At 38.6% G+C, this 21,551-nt stretch overlaps 1 protein-coding gene across 2 annotated transcripts; it reads left to right on the plus strand.

Annotated features, from left to right (window-relative positions):
- Nucleotides 1-8,919: 8,919 nt before the first annotated feature.
- On the plus strand, nt 8,920-16,288 carry LOC118816157 (BEN domain-containing protein 5-like). 2 transcript variants are annotated; one of them, XM_036582667.1, is made up of 9 exons: nt 8,920-9,051; nt 9,204-9,315; nt 11,585-11,682; nt 13,486-13,792; nt 13,988-14,124; nt 14,277-14,490; nt 14,751-14,881; nt 14,965-15,073; nt 16,019-16,288. In XM_036582667.1, the coding sequence occupies exons 2-8, from the start codon at nt 9,267-9,269 to the stop codon at nt 15,001-15,003; spliced, it is 975 nt and encodes a 324-aa protein (XP_036438560.1). In that variant the 5' UTR covers nt 8,920-9,051; nt 9,204-9,266; the 3' UTR covers nt 15,004-15,073; nt 16,019-16,288. The 2 variants fall into 2 exon arrangements, with proteins under 2 accessions (XP_036438560.1, XP_036438559.1); XM_036582666.1 differs by lacking the exon at nt 8,920-9,051 and having other exon boundaries at nt 9,077-9,315.
- The last annotated feature ends 5,263 nt before the right edge of the window (nt 16,289-21,551 follow it).

The following is a 21,551-nucleotide window of genomic DNA, read 5'->3' on the forward strand; positions in this document are numbered from 1 at the left end:
AGTTGGTTGTATTATAATTATAAATGTCCTTTAGAACTGAGGCGGGCAGTCTGACTCCGTTCTGACAGTGTAAGCACGAGCTGGACTTTTCTCAGGTAGTTACCACTGAAGCTTCTACTGCACGCGACTGAAAAGCGACCAATAGGAGCGCGGCATGGTCTGCATTACTGAGCCTACTGAAAGAAGAAGTGTCAGCTGTGAAGGTGAAAGCGAAACGAATCTTGTGGAATTTAAAAGAAGAGATGTCTGAGGAATGAAGTTTTCAGTTCAGCTAGGTAGACCTGTCTAGAGATGTCACAATCATTTGTCTGTGTCTCACTTGACGGACATATCATTGGCCTACTTACCTCTTGCTCTCATTAGAAAGTAGTCCATTGGTATTGCACTCCTTTACCAGCCAAGAAAAGCTCCAAATTATCCTCGTGTTCAATCAATCTGGAGTGCAGAACAGATTAACAAACCCTGAATGCAACAAGTTCATGATCACAATATAATTGTTTAATCCATATTGAAACTCATGCTTGTTGATAAATGTTTGAAATCATATCAAGTTGAGTTACAGCCCAGAATAAACATATATAAATAAATAATAGAAAATATAGAAAGTAAAACAAACAGAGCTACTAGAGATAAGCCCCGTTTCAGTTGGCCCACTTGTGGTCTTGTTGTCCTCGACTGCGTATTCACATAAGGCTGTAGTGCAGTGGTCACCATCCTGGAGATCTACTGTCCTGCAGAGTTCAGTTCTAGCCTGCATCTAACATGCAGCCCTCACTAACCCTAATGCTCTGATCTAGACAGGGACCTCTGAAGAAGTTAATTAGCTGGAGCAGGTGTGTCAGATCGTGGTTGGAACTAGACTCTGCAGGACCAGGGTGATGACCACTGCTGTAGGGAGCCTTATCATTAGTCCTGAGTGTCCCCTCTAGTGCAATACCAACTGCCTGTTTTAGTTTTGTTTAAAAAATTACTTCTTGAAGACAGATTTCATTTTCTCAGACTAAATTTACTTAAAGACTGAATTTTTCTCATTTTTTCAGCATGAGTTTAAGCTAATTCATCAAAATTTCTTATAACCCTTATAACCCTCACTCATCTTTACCAGGGGCGCCAATAATTGTGGAGAGGATTGTACATTACATTTTACATTTACATTTACAGCATTTAGCAGATACTAAATGCTAAATACATAGTGACATCAGCAATGAAGAAAATGCAGCAAAAAATAGCACTTTATGCAAATGCTCTTTTATTGAAGCTGATACAGATGGTAAGCAGGCAGGTCACCAACAGCCACACACTGTCCGTCCACGGTTGACACAAAGACCCTCATTTCCTTTCCTCTCCCTCAGATAGATTTGGAAGTCGCCACAGTGTGTTGGTCAGAACACAAAAGGGCACATCTTATGGTTGTTTAGGTCTTTACTAAGGAGGAAATACAACCCCATTTCCAAAAAAAGTTGGGACACTGTGCAAAATGTAAATAAAAACAAAATGCAATGATGTGCAAATCATTTAAACCCTATATTTAATTGAAAATAGCACAAAGACAACAAATCAAATGTTGACACAGAGAAATTTTATTGTTTTTTGATAAATAAATGCTGCCACCTTCTCTAGGCCTGAGCTCATTTAAAATGGACTGAGGGGAAGTGGAAAAGTGTCCTGTGGTCTGACGAATCAACATTTGAAATTCTTTTTGGAAATCATGGACACTGCATCCTCCAGGCTAAAGACCACTCAGCTTGTTTTCAGTGTACAGTTCAAAAGCTAGTATTCATGATGGTATAGGGGGCATTAGTGCACGTGGTATGGGTGATGTGCACATCTGTGAAGGGACCATTAATGCTGAACGATATATACATGTTTTGGCAACATATGCTGCCATTCAGATGATTTTCAGGGAAGTCCTTGCTTATTTCAGCAAGACAATGTCAAACCACATTCTGCATATATTACAACAGCATTGCTCCGTATTAAAAGAGTCCGGGTGCTAAACTGGCCTGCCTGCAGTTCAGACCTGTCACCACTGATAACATTTAGCACATTATTAAATGAAAAATACGACAAAGGAGACCCCAAACTGTTGAGCAGCTGAAATCCTACATCAAGTAAGAATGGGAAACATTTCTCTTTCAAAACTACAGCAATTGGTCCTCCTTAGTTCCCAAATGCTTACAGAGTGTTGTTAGAAGAAGAGGTGATGAAACACAGTGGTAAACATGCCCCCGTCACAACTTTTTTGGAACGTGATGTTGGCATCAAATTCAAAATGGGCATATATTTTTCAAAACACAATCAAATTTCTCAGTTTCAACATTTGATTTGTTGTCTTTGTAGTATTTTCCATTAAAAATATGGTTTACATTATAAATGAAAGAACATTTGAAACAGCTCCTCTGCTCCTCAGAGTGGATGGATGATATCAGTTTGATTGTAGTCTAGACGGTCATCTGAAACCTACTGTGAGTATTTTCACAGCAATTCGGTGGCTGGTTAGAGAGTAAAGCAATTTTACTCAGAATAACAAAAACTGAACAGATCAAGAACTCATATACTTTATTTTGCCCTGTGTCTCTCCATGGGCTACATCAAACACATTCACTGTCCATTACCCTACATCAAACTCATTCACTGTCCATTACCCTACATCAAACTCATCCACTGTCCATTGACCCTAGTCTTGTGTAGAACACGCTATCAGAATCAGGATCTATTCTCCTAAACCTGTGTTGAGAGATTTACCAGATAATCATAACACCCTTTTCTTAAACCTGAAAACATCTGGCTTGTCACTTTACATATAACCTCTCATCAGAACAATTTCTTACTTTGAGTCCTGGGCACTGGCGTCCAGAAATTAAAGAATTTGTTATGAGTAAAGCGTATGACACACGTCTCATCTTGCTGCAGGGCTACGAAAAAGTTAAATCAATCTAAGATCTCATTCTGGTTCATTTTACATCTGCATCTGTATTTGCTACCTTTTGCATCTTATATATCATGCAGTGTCACTGAAGTGAAGCACCCCTCCTATGAAACATGAAAAGTTGCTTGCGTGTTAATAGTGCCACCTTGTGGAGAATCAACTTGCCAGGGTTCGTACACTTTGTAAACAGTGGAATGACTTGACATGACATGATATGAAATTTCCATGCCACACATTTATCACAGTGCTGGGAAATATATTATCTATACTGATATGCTGTAATATCGACATATCATATGATCCTGATTCCAAGTTTACCAAGTTAATCACAACAGCATACCACACGGTCAAAATAGAAAGACCTTTCACTGACTACCCACATGAGATGGACCTTCAAATTAAAAACAGACTGGAACTTGGTAGCCAGTATTGTACTGGCATGGCTTGCAGAAGGTATGGTAATATTTGCTAACTTTACGTTAAGATTATTGGTAACTTTAATATGAATTTATTTATAACAAAATAGAAATACAAATCAGTGGTAGGAATTTGAGCTGTGCACTTTTGTGAGAAGAGATCCCTCATTTGGTAAATATACAGTGTCTTGGCTATGGTTTTGAACTGGCTGCCATGGATGGTCTGAAGGATTTTGAGAACATTTAGCAAATTAGTTCCAAACGTATCTGTCTTGTAAGGTAAGAGTTACTGAAAGGTCTGCACAAGCAGTACCACTTCTCCCCCAAAGCCTGGAGAGAGCTTACAAATCTCGGCGAGTTATTTGGGTCAAAATTTTGGAAGCCAACAAACCTTGAAGGTACCTGACGGCCCCCACACCTAGAACGAGCTCTATGTGCCCTGTTAAAAGACAGTGGTTGTCACCCAAATGCAAAACACTACTGAAACAAGGAAAGGCTTGCAGTGGAGTTCAGGGATGAGTTTGACATGTGTGTGTTGAAGATACTTGGCTCACTATGGGACAGAGGTCAAGGAGGCTGTAAACTGTCTCACTCTCTGGACATAAACTCTCTGCTTAGCATAATTTACACAAAAACAACAGTTCATTAATTAATATTACCAAATGTTCATTAAATAAAGTTAATTAATTAAAGTTACCCAACATTTGATTTATAATGTAAAGTCATTTAAGGTGAATGTTGTGTTTGTTATGAATCCTTTATAAAACCTTTGCTTATTGACAGCAAAAAGTATATGAAAAGTGACTTATTTTAAAAGAAAATGAAAAGTGCACTTACTTTAAGAATAAATAACCTTACCTAAATATATTAGTTTATGTGTGCTTATTTATAATACCTTAAAATACAAGATTTGTTCAGGACAGTAGGAATTTGGCTCAGGACAGTAAACTTTGTTAGTTGGAAGAAAAGTTAACATCGAACCCTGCTAATCTTCTCTCACCTAATGAAAACTAATGTTACTTAAGTCCATATAGTAGATTCTATACTACTTAATGCTTAATGTCCTTACACTACAAATAGAGCCCACACAGACACATAAAAAAAAAAAAAAACATTTAAAGTTGATAAAATGAGGAACGGTTATATTGAAGAAATTACAAAAAGGGGTGTGGCTAATCAGGGAAAGGGAAGAGAATAATTAATAAGGGATGGAGGTCAGTTGGCTTGTTAAACAGCCTCAAATATCTCCAGAGCTGCCCGGATGTGAAAGTCCACAAAGTTCCACACTGCAGCAGCCAGAGATTCAGGTGCCGCATAAACATCTTCATCTCCAGCAAAGAGATCTTCCAGAAGGAGCAGTGCCTGAGTCTGAGAGAAAGAGAGTGAACAAAACAGTTAAAATCTAAAAAAAATTCTAACTCCTTCTCTCAGAACGGTTAGAATAAATTTCTGATGTGAGTGCTGTTCATGTGCATTTCACCTGGAGCAGGAAGAAGCAGTGCTCAGCCCTGGGATTTCTGAACTTGCTGGTGGGGGTGAAGGTGAAGAGCATGGCCATTAAGTGGTCAAGAAACCCTCCTGGACTCTGGAACAGCAAATGAGAAAATACAAGGAGTGTTTCCTGTATCAGATCTGGCTTTTGTGGAAATGGAAGGATAGAGAATCTAATTAAATCTAAGTATGTGGAATCAAGGTGCTGATACTACATCAGTACTCTGAGATGCTTCATACTGTGTGAGTCTCTAACATACAACACAAATCCACACTTTATTTTAAAACAGAGTCTCTTACCAGAAAAATCAGAGGCCTCGCTCCTCCTAGAACGCTCAGCACAACCAATTCAAAAACAACATCGATGACGTTGAAGTAATTAATCTGGAAACATGAGAAGCATTAGTGTCCTGGTTCATTTATGGTAAAAGCGTTGCCAAGCTGAAAGACCAAGGTATTGTGAACTCCAATCTGCACCAGCTCAGCAGAAATGACTCCACGAAGTGATGGGTTCTGAGTGAATGCCAGCAGTTGGTCGTAGGCCTGCTGGAACAGGGTCTGATCCTAGAATAGGAAGACATATGTCCTTTACTAATTCACAACATAATTCAGATGGGAGCATTTAAAAAAAACATTTTTTTTTATAATTCATATCTATAAAGCATACTAGATATACTGTACACCAGGGTTCTTCCAATTCCAGTCCTGGAGGGCAGCAAAGTTTGGTGATTTCCCTGTTCAAACATTCTTACTAAAATTGATAAGTTGAACAGATGAGTTGAACCAGGTGGGTTTGAGCAGGTAAATAATCACCAACCTGTGCTGGACACTGGCCCTCCACGACTAGAATTGAAAACCATGTCTATGAGTAATATGTGTTACCCTGGCATTCAGATGGGCCAGTTCACCAAGAATCCTTCTGCTTGCCTCACTGATATAACTGCAGCACTGACTGTCACTCAGGATGATCTATAAATCAGAGAAAAGGGTATCATCAACAAAGGGAAAGATGGTAGCGACACTAGTTTATGAAAAGAGAGTCACTGAGAAGTAAAAAAATCAAATTTTGGCTTACAGCAAAGGCCTGCCGCAGGGCATTCAATTTAAGAGGAATGCTACAAATCCTCTTGATGGTGCAGTAGTTACTGTGGCAGCAGAACAAATTTAACTTATGAGAACACATTGGATAAATGTCTTTAAAAATCATATTTAAATACACTAGAAACATTCAATGCAATAAATGTTAAAAGATACAGTACTTACTATAAAGCTGGCACCTTTATAGTCTCTATATTCAGTATTATATTAATTGTATAAGCATATTATCTATTCATATTGCTCTTGTCATTGTTTAGCTATCTTTAGTCTTGGCTCCTGTCATGGTTTCTTCCTCTTGTTCTTCACTTGTAGCCTGATTGTGCCACGGTAATTATGATAAAGATCACGTATACACTAATATAAAGTGGTGCATGCCTATTCCAGTCAATAGGGCAAAAAGGGGTGCAATTCCTGCCCACTTAAGTCTTGTGTCATCCAGTTAACAGCAGCAACATGTTTATTCTTAAAATAAGCTCACAGAAAAATGCGTTTTTAGGCAAAAAATAGTTACAAGACCCTGACAATCACAAAAATGGCCACAGGTTTTCTGTAATCCTAAAGGGGAAAATAATTTAGTGAAATTGGCAAAATGTTTCTGCTGATTTAAATGAGGCTTGGGCGAAAACCACACAACCAAGTCGGCATAAGATTAACTGAAACATCCAGTCTTTAGATTTGTTTATTTTCAAATTGTGTAGCGACCCAACTAGCACGTTAGCTTGCTAGCAACACAGCTAACCCTTAACTTTTTAGCTAGGACATTCGATGTGAACCTGATAACGTTATCTCACTTAATCTGTCATTTATTTATCGTTAAACAGACTTTATTTAAAGCTGTTCAAACCTACCTGTGCTGTGTTTGGGTGCACAGCCTACCGTCGGTGGTGGTCTGGACCTCCGCGTCCACGGTGGTGCTCTGCTGTCGATCTCGGCACCTGCGAAAAAAATAAACGGCTCCCGCGGTGGCGGCCGCAGCCCCAGCTGCGTACAGCAGGGGGCGCCAACAAAGCCCAGACGGGGCAGCACACATCCAAAGCGTCATCGTGAGTAAAGATAGAAACGCTGTGAGAGCTCGGGTTTGTCGCAGCTTCACCCTCGAGGGGTCGGTAAACCACTGAAGCTCCGTGTTCGATTTCACCCGTTTGTAGCGCTGACCGAACCCCGCCGTGCTCCGTTTACGGGCGTCACAATATGGCGCTCCAACGTTTCAATGTAAACCAGTTTTTACCCGTGAACGGTGTTTGGTCTCCATGGTAACGGAGAACCGAGCAAGATCGTGAAGTATCAGTAACATTTTAGTAAAATATCACAACAAAAAAGATGACATAGATATATAAATATATCAGATATATAGAAGTCCCACCCTCCTTTTATAAGTTAGCTTAAATAAAAAAGGCTGTATAAAATACGTCATACTGCATCTTACTAATTTATGATTCATCTTTCCCCATTTCTCTTTCATATATTGTTTCATACATTGCAGGCAGCATTCTAATATTGTTAGCTATCTATCTGTGTCCTTTATAAACCATCATCACTGTGACAAAAGTTGCGGTGACTCACATTGTTAATGTCCACTATATTGTGGTTTGTGAAGATTTGTTTGGACAGACGGTCATAAAGAGGATATTTTAGGGCACTCTGATGGGCTTCTCGGGTTCTACAGTACTACAATTACAGACTGTAGTCCATCTGTTTCTCTGCATATTTTGTTAGCCCCCTTTTACCCTGTTCTTTAGTGGTCAGGACCCCCATGGACCCTCACAGAGCAGGTACTATTTGGGTAGTGGATCATTCTCAGCACTGCAGTAACATTGACGTGGTGGTGGTGTGTTAGTGTGTGTTGTGCTGGTACGAGTGGATCAGACACAGCAGTGCTGCTGGAGTTTTTGAACACTGTGTCCACTCACTGTCCACTCTATTAGACACTCCTACCTTGTCAGTCCACCTTGTAGATGTAAAGTCAGAGATGATAGCTCATCTGCTGCTGCACAGTTTGTGTTGGTCATCCTCTAGTCCTTCATCAGTGGCCACAGGACGCTGCCCACAGGACGCTGTTGGCTGGATATTTTTCTGGACTATTCTCAGTCCAGCAGTGACACTGAGGTGTTTAAAAACTCCAGCAGCAATGCTGTGTCTGATCCACTCAGACCAGCGCAACACACACTAACACACCACCACCACATCAGTGTTACTGCAGTGCTGAGAATGATCCACCACTCAAATAATACCTGTTCTGTGAGGGTCCATGGGGGGCCTGACCACTGAAGAACAGGGTAAAAGGGGGCTAACAAAGAGCTGATAAATGGACAATGAGCGTAAAAACAAGGAGGTGGTCATATCGTCATGCCTGATCGGGGTAAATACTAGTACACTTTATTACAAACAACGCCTAAATTATTAAAACCACTGATTAGATAAAAAAAAAGCAATGGAAAAAATCTTTGCTGTTTTCATCAGACTGAAATTCAGAGATAAATCAATGTTTATATGTGATCAGTGTTTATATGCAAATCAAAAACAAATCCACAAGTAAGCAAATCCATAAGCATAAGTAAAAAACACATAAAGCTAGTCTATAATAAAGTGATTATTTAATTCATTAATAGTAGCCTAGTTGTCTGGATATTTAACCAGTAGCTTACATTATATTACTACTATTTATTAATTTATATTACTACTGCTCTCAAGCTGTAATTGGTTTATTATTTACATTTTTACATCCTGGAAAAGTGATCTCGCTTCACTGTTTAGTGTCACTAAAATCCATGCAAATCTGTACCAATTAGGAAGAACAAAGGAAATTCAATACTTTTGTAGTTTTATTTAGCATTTATTTATGCTTTATAGTTATTATAGCTCTATTTAAATAAATCAGTAACTTGATCTTATTTCCTTTAATGTGTTTGTGGATGATTTTTTTTGCAGGAAACATGTCTTCCCTTAAGGGGGCGTTTGTCTCCCCTGAACCCCTGTGAGAGAGAAAAGACCGCCCACCGCACCATGGCGACTAGCCATTAGGAACCGACTGGAACCATTAAATACCATTAGTGTACCATTACAGAGCATCCGGAAAACACAGAACTGCATTAGAAACCCCGTAGAGATTTCTGGGCTGTGAGTGGGGGTGGGGAGGGTGTGTTTTGTGGTTTGGGGGGCTGTGCTTGTTACGATTACATCGTGTAGACGGACTATCAGGAGCGGACAAGCTTGTACGGAGAAAATCCAGAGACTTTTTTAACCTTTTTACTTGGTTCCCTGCCCTACAGGACACAACACTGAGGGCTGCCTGACAGCAAACTCAGGACCAGCAGGCTGTATCTGCCCTGAAGATGTCTCGTCGGAAGCAGACAAAGCCAAACCCTCTGGAAGCTCTGGAAGGTAAGAGGGACAGCGGGCAGGCTACGGCTCCGCTCGCCGCTCCGAACAAATTACGAAAGGAACCCGTGCGGATATCTGGTAATGCAGACGAATATGTAGTGTCCGTTATCCGGTAACGCTACTTAAACCTCGGAAAATGTAAGAATCGCGTTTGTGTGTTTGCTGAAACAGTTTCCGTCGCGCGAGGAGTTTTCCTGTTGGAAAGTTTTAGCTAGTGGTCTTCCTTTGTTCAGCTAGCACACTGACTGCTGCTCCTGAGGGGATCACTAAACTCAGAGAGGGTAAGATAGTCTGACGGCACCTGGTTTCATACACATTACTTCCTGATACTAGGGGTGGGCCGAAGTCTCCTGATGAATTATGCTAAATTATGTCACAGTATGCTTGTGGATATTGTGAATATCGTCAGTACTTAAACACTGACTTAACTACATGTTTCACTGGACAGGGTTAGGATGTAAACAAGTATTGACAATACATATTCAGAATACAGAAACTTAGTATACTTTTAGAATACTTACCCACTACATATATATGTATGTATGTATATATGTATATATATGTATATACCATCTTTCAAAGAAGCACCATCACTGCTTATGTAACTTTTAAAATCAGTATGTAAAGACTTATTCTAAACAAGGACTCAAAAATGGCTTCTTTGCAAACACTGCAGTTCCTACTAAAGCCTGAGTAGACTGATAAATCTCTGTTATGAGCCAGTTAGTAAGCTCTTCTGAGGAAAGACTTAACTGAGTAGTGGACATATTCTCAAGTGATAAGCTCTGCTTTGGCATTGTACTGGACTTGTGCATGCATTGCGTGGCAGGTTACGTACATGTTATTAAATGAAACTCACAGCTACTCATAGTGAAATTGGCAAGATTTTGTTATTGGGATGTGGCGAATTGTTGGCTTAGGTCATGAAAGGGCAGTGAGATTGTGGGAGCAGCAGTGGACTGAAGCAGGCAAAAAGAGCCAAAATAACATTGAGAATTTTGCATTTATTTTTGTATTAATTTGGATAATTGAATTTTTCATGAATCATATTATGCCAACCAGTAACAGCAAAGAACAGTTTGAAGCAAATAAAAATGACAGCGTTTTTCCATGTACTTTATCAATATGTATTCTAAATGTATTTGGAATATGTTACTTTATGTATTGTAGTTGAATATATTACTCAATACATTTAGGACAGTATTCAGCCATCACTACTTTTTTGAAGTATTTTGCCCAAACCCTGATGTTTCATTACAAAGTAAGCATATTTAGGCCTGTTTAACTGGATTTAGTGGAGCTCAGTTTGTAAAACAATAAATAAAAAGCATTGTAGTTGTAGGTTTATCATTATTAGTATTGTTGTTGTTGTTGTTGTTACTGTTTTTTATAACCAACTTATTAAATCCAATTTTGTACAACATATTAAAGGTCACGAAAACTAAATATTATGATGCATATTGCGTATTGTGAAAACGTCTTGAAGTTTTGTGATATAGTATTTTTTGCCATGTCACCCACCCCTACCTGAAATGCGCAAGTAGTTTGTCATCGTGTTTGTTGAATTACATGACACGCAACAGCTGATGTCAGTGTTCTGTAGCTTGGATATGAGTGGCTTGTTGATAACTTTAGTGTGGTGGTTCTTACTACATTCTGAAGAGGACAGCCATTCAGCTTTTTCTGACTGCATCATGTTGCCATATATTACATTTTACAATTGCTTGCGGCTCTATTTTGTAAGTCCTTTTGAGCAGCAGATCAATGCCATGGCTACCTAAATGTGTTAATGTCATGTATAGCATCATTGGGCATTATAACCAGCACATTAGATGTGCTGGATGTTTTATTTAGGATAATGTCACTGCATCTCTCCAGCATATTTTCCTGATTGCTGCTCTAAGATCATTATAATAAAACGACTAATGGATCATGCATTAAAAAGCAGGAAATCCTCTAATGGTTTCCATCTGCTCAGAAAACCTTCCCTAATGGTTTCCATTAAGGTTTTTCCATCAGGATGTGGGCTAATGGATCCTACAGAGCTCCATTAAAGGCTTGCCATCAGGTTATGGTGCTTAATAGCGTGGCTGATGGCTGGGTTCCCCCGCTGTTGTTTTCCATTAGCCTTGTTTGCCATTAGAGAGTCTTTCCATTAGGATAGGCTGATGGCTCCTACAGGATGGCAGTGCTCTCAACCTCTTAATTCTATTAGATAGGGATTTCTGTATTAACCAGCGTACAATTTGTTGGTCTGTTTGTTTGAAAGGTTTTAATATGGACTTTGAGAAATCAAGAATTCTGTATCCTTACCTCGAAAGTGAGGAGAAAGAAACACCACTGCAGGGACACAGTGGATACTCAGTGGTAAGACCTTTGAATTAACTTTATAACATAATACAGGATAATATCATACAAAAAAGTTGGGACGTTGTGCAAAATGTAAATAAAAACAAAATTCAATGATGTGCAAATCATTAAAACCCTGCATTTAATTGAAAATAGTACAAAGACAACAAATCCAATGTTGAAACTAAGAAATGTTTCTTGTTTTTTGAAAAATATATGCCCATTTTGAATTTGATGCCAACAACATGTTCCAAAAAAGTTGGGACGGGGGCATGTTTACCACTGTTTTTCATCACCTCTTCTTTAACGACACAAGTGGTTGGGAACTGAGGAGACCAACTGCTGTAGTTTTGAAAGTGAAATGTTTTCCCATTCTTGATATAGGATTACAGCTGCTTATCAGTTCAGGGTCTCCTTTATCGGATTTTTCATTTAATAATGTGACAAATGATTTCAGTGGTGACTGAGTGGTCTAGACTGCAGGCAGGCCAGTTTAGCACCCAGTCTCTTTTAATACAGAGCCATGCTGTTGTAATACATGCAGAATGTGGTTTGGCATTGTCTTGCTGAAAAAATCAAGGCTTTCCCTGAAAAGGACGTCATCTGAATGGCAGCATATGTTGCCAAAACATGTATATATCTTTCAGCATTAATGGTCCCTTCACAGATGTGCCAGTCACTGATGCCATGTGCACTAATGCACCCCTATACCATCATGAATACTGGCTTTTGAACTGTGCACTGATAACAAGCTGAGTGGTCTTTAGCTTGGAGGACACAGCGTCCATGATTTCCACAGAAAAGTGGCCCACAGGACACTTTTCCACTTCCCCTCAGTCCATTTTAAATGAGCTCGGGCCCAGAGAAGGTGGCAGCATTCCTGGGTCCTGTTTATATATTCTTTGTGTTTAAGAGTTTTAATTAGCATTTGTGGATGCAGCGACTAACTCTTTTCATAGACAGTGGTTTCCAAAAGTGTTTCTGAGCCCAAGCAATGCAGAACTCAACTACAGAATCATGTTTGTTTTTAATGCAGTGCCGCCTGAGGCTCCCAAAGATCATGGCCAGCCAATACTGGTTTTTCGCCTTGTCCCTTGCATACAGAGTTTTCTTCAGATTCTCTGAATCTTTTAATGATATTATGTACCGTAGATGATGAAAAGCAAAAGTTCTTTGTTATTTTACGTTGGTAAACGTTATTCTTAAATTGTTGCACTATTTGCTCGTTCAGTTTTTTACTTCTGAAAGATTCAGCCTCTCTGGGATGCTCTTTTCATGCCCTAGTCATGGTACTGACCTGTTGCCAATTAACCTCCAGGTGTTTTTTTTTAAGCATTTTACAACTTTACCAGCCTTTTGTTGCCCCCATCCCATGGAATGTGTTGTTGGCATTAAATTCAAAATGGGCATATATTTTTCAAAAAAGCAAGAAAATTTCTCAGTTTCTACATTTGATTTGTTGTCATTGTACTATTTTCAATGAAATATTAGGTTTAAATGATTTGCACATCATTGAATTTTGTTTTTATTTACATTTTTGCACAGCGTTTCAACTTCTTTGGAAATGGGGTTGTAGATCATAACTATAGTGTTTCATTGAAATGGAGTAATGCATGCTGGAAAACTGTTCATTGTTTGTTTATTAGTTGACTGGTGATCTTGTGGCAACTTTTTAAATGAGGAAACTCACCATTTGTCAACCATTTGTAACACCATTTGTCAATTTGACAAATGAAATATGGAGTTGCTGAATATGTAATGTAGACGAGTTGCTCCAATAAGTTAAGTTAGGAGTTTACTGTTCTTTTTCAACCCTGACAGAAAGAAAAGAGCTCAACAGAATCAACATCTTATCTGGAGATCATGAAGAAGCAAATTGCTGAAAAAAGACAGAGGGATTTCTCAGACAGTGAAGAAGAATCTGTTGTGCCCTACAAACTTTACCAGGAACTTCAGGATAGCTATGTAATGCTGAAAAGGCGTCTCAGAGAGAAGGACATGGTTATCGCGGGGAAGGACGCTGTCATTAGGAAGCAGAGGCAGAAGTGTAAAAGGATGTCAGTGGAGCTGGAGAAAATAAGGAAACTGAATATATGCCTTCAAGAGCAACTTCTTTTGAAAGAAACAGGTTATTTATTTTTTTGACATATGAAAAAAAGTAGAAAAGAGTGATCTTAAATCATGACAGATCATTTAAATACATTCAATACATTTTATATTTATTTTTGGGCACATTGAGTCATTTTGTTGGGGCACTTCATATTTATCAGTTTGATAAAGACATAAATGTATTATATAGATGTGTACCTCACTATTGTCACAGGAACCCTTAGGACACAAACAATTGCCACAGAGACCACAGAACCCTCGTGGGACCCCACAGGAAATCTAATGTTTTCTGAAGTGGAACCCAAAATAGAACCCCCAGCTGAGACTCTAGAAGAAAATAACTGTGGCCAGGTAATTGCCATCAGCTCATCTTTTTCTCGGTAACATTGTCAGAAATCTCATACATTCTCAATATCATGCGAGCTGCATGTTTCTCTTGGTAGTAGGTTATGGCAAGAGAACATGCCTTATATTTAATTCTAATTCTCTGCTTATTTTTTAAGGTCAGCCTTGGATGTGGGGTTTTTTTGGACAAACAAAAGTGGAACGTTATTCAAAGAATGGACTCTCATTCTAAGTTCTGTAAGTCCTTGGCCGTAGCGATCTGGGGCATCGAGACGCTGAAGGAAAGGACTGTGACTGGCTCCAAATCCAACGCTGTCAAAGGGTCTGTGGCAAAACCGCCATTATCTCCAGAGAAAGTTGGTGTCATCAGAGGTATTAACATGTTAATAAGGAATACTGAGATCTTTTCTAATTATTTGGTGAGCACTGGTAGGTTGCATAATTTATTGTTTTATCTCTTAAAACTCACTGTTTTCCCAACTATCAGCCAGGACAATTACTAACCACTTACTGTTAGTACTGCTGTGACTGTTACTGGCTCTGTCAGTGGTATAGTTTGATAAATTAGTTTGATATTTCAACTGTAAATCATCACGTCTTCAGTAATGTTTATAATTATTTCTCAAACCAAGACTGCCTGAAGGAGCGTCTTCAGCGGCGCGGCTATCAGAAGGAAGCAGTTGACGGGCAGCTGCGTTTGGTGCGACGTTTTCTCTCTGAGAAAATTTGCGATATCAAACGAAAAGCTGGTATAATTCCAGAGGTGAGATTTCTTTGATGTAATGTTTGGTTTCTCATTTTACAAAAATCAGAGAAGTGTGCTGATGACCTGTTTTACTGTTGTAGGGAACCAGCTCCAGTCCCTCCATTGATTTACAGAAGTGACCTTTTCCCTCCCTGAAGTCCTCCTTTGGTTCTACTATTAAGCACTACAAGCGCAACTATTCCAAAGAAGGTAAAATCAGGAGTTACAAATGTTTGTAAACATAAACAAAAAAATAAATAAAAATAAAACCCTATGGTTTTATTTGATCGATGGAACAACATTTCTGTGTCTTACAGTGTCTGTCTGTTTGCCTGTCTGTCTGTCTGTCTATTTATCCATCTGTCCATCCATCTATCCATCCATCCATCCATCCATCCATCCATCCATCTCTTTGTTTGAAAAGTAGTCAGTATCTTCCACAATACCATGATGTTTTAGCCTGGCTATGTGATATATGTTCAAGACTGGCCTTGTGTACTTCTTTCTCTAGACCAGGGGTCTGCATTGCCAGGTGGTCTTCTCCAGTGGGGAGCCAGCTGAACAATCGCATAAAATGTGTTTGTCCTGTGTTTATTCAGCTATGAATTTCTAGCTGTATATATTTAAGAAAGTTTTTGACTTCTTTGTCAAAGAGAGGCTAGCATTTGCCATCAATGGCAAGCTAGCACATATCCAGGCTTCCTTTGTTGATATACTGTACAAAGTCTAGTTTGTGTTTTAGGCCTATAATTAGTCAATTGGAAAAACATTTTATGCCCATGTACTGCAACTATTTAAGAAAACCAAGTTTCATTAAAGGTAATACCAAAACACAGAAAAGCCTAAATTGATTTGAGGGCTGTATTTAAGAGTAAAGTTAAGGACTTTATAAACCTGCAAGCTCTGCCAGATGTGGGCTGGTTGTTTGAGACCCCTGCTCTAGACTCCTGGACTGAAGTGTAGTGTAAAGATCTTATGTGCATTTTTTTATACACAGTAGTACTGTAAGAACAGTCAGTGGGTAGCAAGTAATCTCAGCTGACATGGTAAATTCCAGTTCCCAATGTATCTTCAGTATATGTTCCACAAAAGGCCAGTTTGATTCCTCTACTCAGGATTACATATAGTAATAATTATTGACCTTTTTCATTTCAGAGTCTATTGTTGCAAAACTAAGGACAGACGTGGCCAGCACACTGGACACTATATTAGTTGCAGAGACGGGCAGTATTTCATGTACAAGTGAATTTTGTTGTGTGTTTTGCATTTCAGTTACATGTAAATCTGAATTGTGTTGTTTTGTATTTTATTAATACAAATGATTATTTACCACACAGTCAGTGGTATAAAAACAAATGTGTCTGTACATATGAGCCAATATGCATTTGTGTGCCTTTCTCTTTATTTATAAAACTCATGATGTAATTTTTAAGGTATTACACTCATTATTTTGATAATTACTTTTTGCTTTATGTTGTTTTCCAAAAAAAAAGGATTAGGAGCTGTTTCTGAACATTCTACTTGAAGAGCTCATCACCTGTCTCTGTCATGTTATTTTGTGTGCATGAATGAATATTTAATTAATTTTTATCAGTGTAAAAGGCTAATACAATTAAATATGCCATGCAATCAAACAGTATTTCAATATTTTAGAAATAGAATCAGTAAACTGAATGTGCAATTTAAATAAATGAAATGATGACAAACAAAATAAATTACATGTCTTTAAGTGGCAAGCGCCCCCGGCTTGGGGCTCTAATCGACTGCTAATACAGCGAGAAATTTCCCTGATTAGAGGTTTCAGTACATTTGTGAGTGGGAGTGTAAGATTATGACAGATTTCCCTCACTAATGATGACCTCACATACTTTGTACCTGACACTACAAACAAAACACACACAAAAAAAACATTATGAAACAGAATGCTAAATGCTTTTGCTGAAAAACCTTAATTTTGTAAAACCAGTTTGGTTATACCCACTTTGTTATAATCCCACATTATTTTTCAGATATTATCTACAGTGAGCTGAAGCAGTGAATCTGCTTGAAAATGAAAATATTAATAAACCATTTAGAGCTCTAAAATGTGCAGTGCAAATGTCTTTACTGCTGCGAGTAAGATGAATACTGGATATGATAGTGGGATTTTTTGGAGTAAGGTTGTTTTACAAAGTATAAATTCCATAAACAAATCGAATACTGGTGCCACAAACAATTTTTTACAATTCTTAGTAGAAGACCTGTACAGGCAGTACTCTGATGTGGCCAGTAGATGGTATTAAAGGCACCGAAATAAGGCAACACCAAAGTAAACAGAAGGTGCTGGGGAGATAAATTCAGATGTATATTTAATCAGGCATTAACTGCAGAAGGTACACAACAATACCATAATAATAACAAAAATACACAGCACTGCAACATACAACACAGTTTATCTCCATCAAATCTTCTTTAAACCACAAAATAATATATGGATTTAGGGCTCTACATCTTTTTATGGAATACCTGAATAACATCATCATCTCTTTCTTTCTCCCTCTCTCTGTCTCTCTCTCATTTTAAGGTGATGTTTTACATTTTCAAAGCATTAGACAAGTGAGATGAAGCACAGTCAGTGATCCAAATAGTCCTTAGGCAGCTAATCCTGAATGAGAATGGAAATTGTGTGAATAAACTGACCCATATTTGAATACAACATATGCGGCATTTTATTTTGCATGAGAATTCCATGACTATGGAATGATAAACATTTGGGAGATGATCTCTTTTAGTGGGGGAGGGAAAAAGAGAGAGAGAAAAGGGGGGCTTCCTAAGACTACAACCAGTGGGAGTCTGCCTTTGTTTGTGCATTAATTATTTAAAAAAAGAGACTAAAATATATGGACAGCTCTGTTAAAAAAACAGTCCTCACCGTGAAGAATACTGGATTTTGGATTCAGTCGTGGAGATAGTTCAGCATGCAAACCTTAGTTTTGGCTGAAACGAAACCAAAAATGATTCTTGAATGTGAGTGGTCACAAATATAATTCATTAATAATGGAAGAAATAGACAGGAAATGTTGTAAACATTTGTTTATAAGCATGTATCAGCTGTTATCCAGCATTTTCAGAGATATGGATCAAGCAGACAGTTAAAGGTATATTCACACATTCCCAAAATTTTTACTGCTTTAGATTTTAAAAATGACTGTTTGCTTAATGTGAGCCAAAGTACTTGGTTTGATTCTGTTCTTTACAAATGATAAAAATTTTAGGATGCTTAATCTACAAAGACAATTCCAAAAAAGTTAAAACAGTAGCAATGATTTGCAAATCCTTTTTGACCTGAATTCCAATGAAAACAGTACAAAGACAAGATATTTAAAGTTTCAACTAATTACCTTTGTTGTTTTTTGAATATATATGTGTATTCTAAATTTGATGTCTGCGAAATGTTTCCAAAACATTGGGACAGGGGCGTGTTCACCACTGTGTTACATCACCTTTCCTTCTAACAGTGTCCTGTAATCGTTTGAACTGAGGACACCAATTGTTGTAGTTGTGAAAGTGACTTTTTTCCCATTCTTGCTTGATATAACACGTCAGCTGCTCAGCAGTCCAAAGTCTTTGTTGTCATATATTGCACTTCCTAATGCACCACATGTTTCAATGGGGGACAGGTCTGAACATCAGACAGGCCAGTCTAGCACCTGCACTCTCCTACTACAGAGCCATGCTTTTGAACATGAGCAGAATGTGGCTTCACATTGTCTTGCTGAAACAAGCAGGAATGTCCCTGAAAAAGAAGTTGTCTAGATGGAAGCTTATGTTGCTCAAAAATGTGCATGTACCCCTCAGCATTAGTGGTGCCTTCAGAGATGTACATGTTACCCAGGCCATTGGCACTAACACCCTCATATCATGACAAATGCTAGCTTTTGAACTTTGTGTTCACCTTCTGTTTTTTTTTTTTAAACAGTTCAAAAGGTGGGCTCATCAGTCCACAGCACTCATTTCCATTGTCAGCACTCACTCTCACTCATCTCTGATGAACTTTAGCCCAGAGAAGTCAGCAGCGTTTCTGGATGCTGTTGGTAAATGGCTTCCGCTTTGTTTAAAGGAGTCTTAACTTGCATTTGTAAATGTAGTGATGACCTGTGTTTGCTGACAAGGGGTTTCCGAAGAATTCCTGAGCTCATATGGTTATATTCATTACAGGATCATGTCGGTTTTTAATGCATTGTCATCTGAGAGATCGAAGGTCACAGGCATTTGATAATGGTTTTTCGGCCGTACCCTGAAAGATTACTCTGGATTCTCTGAATCTTTTAATAATTTTATGGAGTGTCGATGGTGAAATCACTAAATTCTTTGCAAATGTTGTTCTTAAACTGTTGGACTATTAGCTCAGTGGCGACTGAGCCTTTTGTGATTGCTCTTTTATATCCTATTATATAAAATTTTCCTATTATTTTATATCCTGTTACAGTAACTATTACCTGTTACTTACTCACCTGTTTTCCTTTTTGATCATTCCTCAAACTTGCCAGTCTTACGTTGCTCCTGTCCCAATTTTTTTGGAATGTGTCATATGCATCAAATTTAGAATTAGTGTATATTTACAACAATCAGTAAAGTTGATATGGTAAAATGTTAAACAAATCCCTGCTTTCTGTTTTATTTGCATTTTACCTTCTGTCCAATTTTTTTTGCATTTGGGTTTGTACTGTTATCTTTTTAATATAGACTACAAAAGTATGTAGACATCTGGACTTCACAGTGATTTGTGCTTGTTGAACACTTCATTCTAAAACAGCCTCCACTCTTCTGGAAATGCTTTTCACTACATTGTGGATCATGGCTTCAGATTGACTTCTATTCAGCCACAGGAGCATTAGTGAGGTTAGCACCAGTGTCAGGTGATAAAGTCTGGCTCACAGTTGGCATTATGGTTCATCCCAAAGGTGTTGGAAGGGGTTGAGGTCAGGCCTCTGCATAAGCCAGGCGAGTACTTCCACACCAAACTTAGCGAATAATTTCTTTATGGACCTTGTTTTGTTCCCAGGGGGCACTGTCACGCTGACACAAGAAGGAATCTTCCCCAAACTGTTACCACAAAATTGGAAGCAGACAAATCTCTAGGATGTAATTCTGTGCTGTATAGCATTAAGATTTCCCTTCATGGGAATTAAGGGGCCTAAACCATGAACAACAGACCATTATTCCACCTCCACCAAACTTTACAGCTGGCACTATGCATTCAGGCAGGCAGGTACATGTTTCTACTGCTGCAGAATACAGTGATTGTGTGCTCTACATCACTCCAGCTGACATCTGACATTGCACCTGGTGATCTTAGGGTGGTATGCAGCTGCTTGGCCTCTGAGACCTAATTCATGAAGCTCCACACAATGCTAACATTGGTTCCAGAAGCAATTTGCACCTCATTAGTGACTTTTGCAAATGAGTTTACAAACCTTAACACTTGGCAGTCCTGTTCTGTGAGCTTGTGTGTGTCCGACTGCTCCGCGACTGAGCTGTTATTGCTCTGTGACCTTTGCACTTTACAATAATATAATTTACAGTTGACCTGGCCAGCTCTAAGAGGACAAAAAGATCACTTTTTGGAAAGGTGGCACCCTATGACAGTGCCATATTGAAAGTCACTTCAGTATGACCCATTGAGATTGCATGACTATATGCTTGATTTTATGTAGATGTTAGTAATGGAGGTCGCTGAAATATCTGAACACAATAATACATGTGGCCATGTAGTGTATGTGAGGAGAACCTTTGAATGTGTTAATGTGCTCATATTAGAAAAATATATTAATATACAAGATGTGAAAACTTTCTCTTTCACAAGTGATTTTTGTAAAAGATGAAAGTGCAACAACATGTCGCTAAATTCTTTGCATACTTTCTATGTGAGAGTACCTGCAAAACATGATGCTCTTTGCAAAATACACCTTGTGTTTTCCTTCAGCTGCTTCAGTGTGTTGCTTCCAGCAATTAGCAAAGATACACTAAAATATATTCTGATACAAACGAGAAAATACATTTTTTTAAAAAGCATTACTTTTGCAGAGCCAGCTTGTTTACAGTAGCACATTGTGGCACATAACCACTGACTGACATTGCAGTGCTTAAATTGCGAAACAGGACTAATGAGCTCTCCACAAATCCAGGGAAAACTTCATTCTTCAGTCCTCCACTTCCTGCTTTTGACACAGTGAACCACCAGATAAACTTTCAGATGTGGGCATCATCTGCTCTTGTTTGGTTTTCATCTTATCTTCAGGATCAGTCCTACCAGGTAGCCTGAAATGGCTCATTTCCAGGGGTCAGTTCTTGGACCAGTTCTGTTTTTATAAGTCAAGTCTCTGGAATGTGTGATAAGAAATGTCTTTTCTTCTCACTGCTACACTGATGACACCCAGCTGTACTTCTCATTACCACCAACCACTTCAGACATCTCACAGAATATATCCAACTGTCTTTCTGTAATCTCCTCATGAATGGAGACCTACTACCATGGACAAGTCCTTGTTCTTCTACCTGCAAAGCACCCACAGGACCTCTCTGTCACTCCTGATTCTTTCACCGTCTATCCATCATGCAGGAGTGGATCATCTCAATTTCTCAGATTACATAATATCTACCACTATATCCTGCACATTCTTACTTAACAGCTTCAGGAAAATCCAAC

The sequence above is a fragment of the Colossoma macropomum genome, unplaced genomic scaffold, assembly GCF_904425465.1.
Source record: "Colossoma macropomum unplaced genomic scaffold, Colossoma_macropomum, whole genome shotgun sequence".
NCBI classification, from domain to species: domain Eukaryota; kingdom Metazoa; phylum Chordata; class Actinopteri; order Characiformes; family Serrasalmidae; genus Colossoma; species Colossoma macropomum.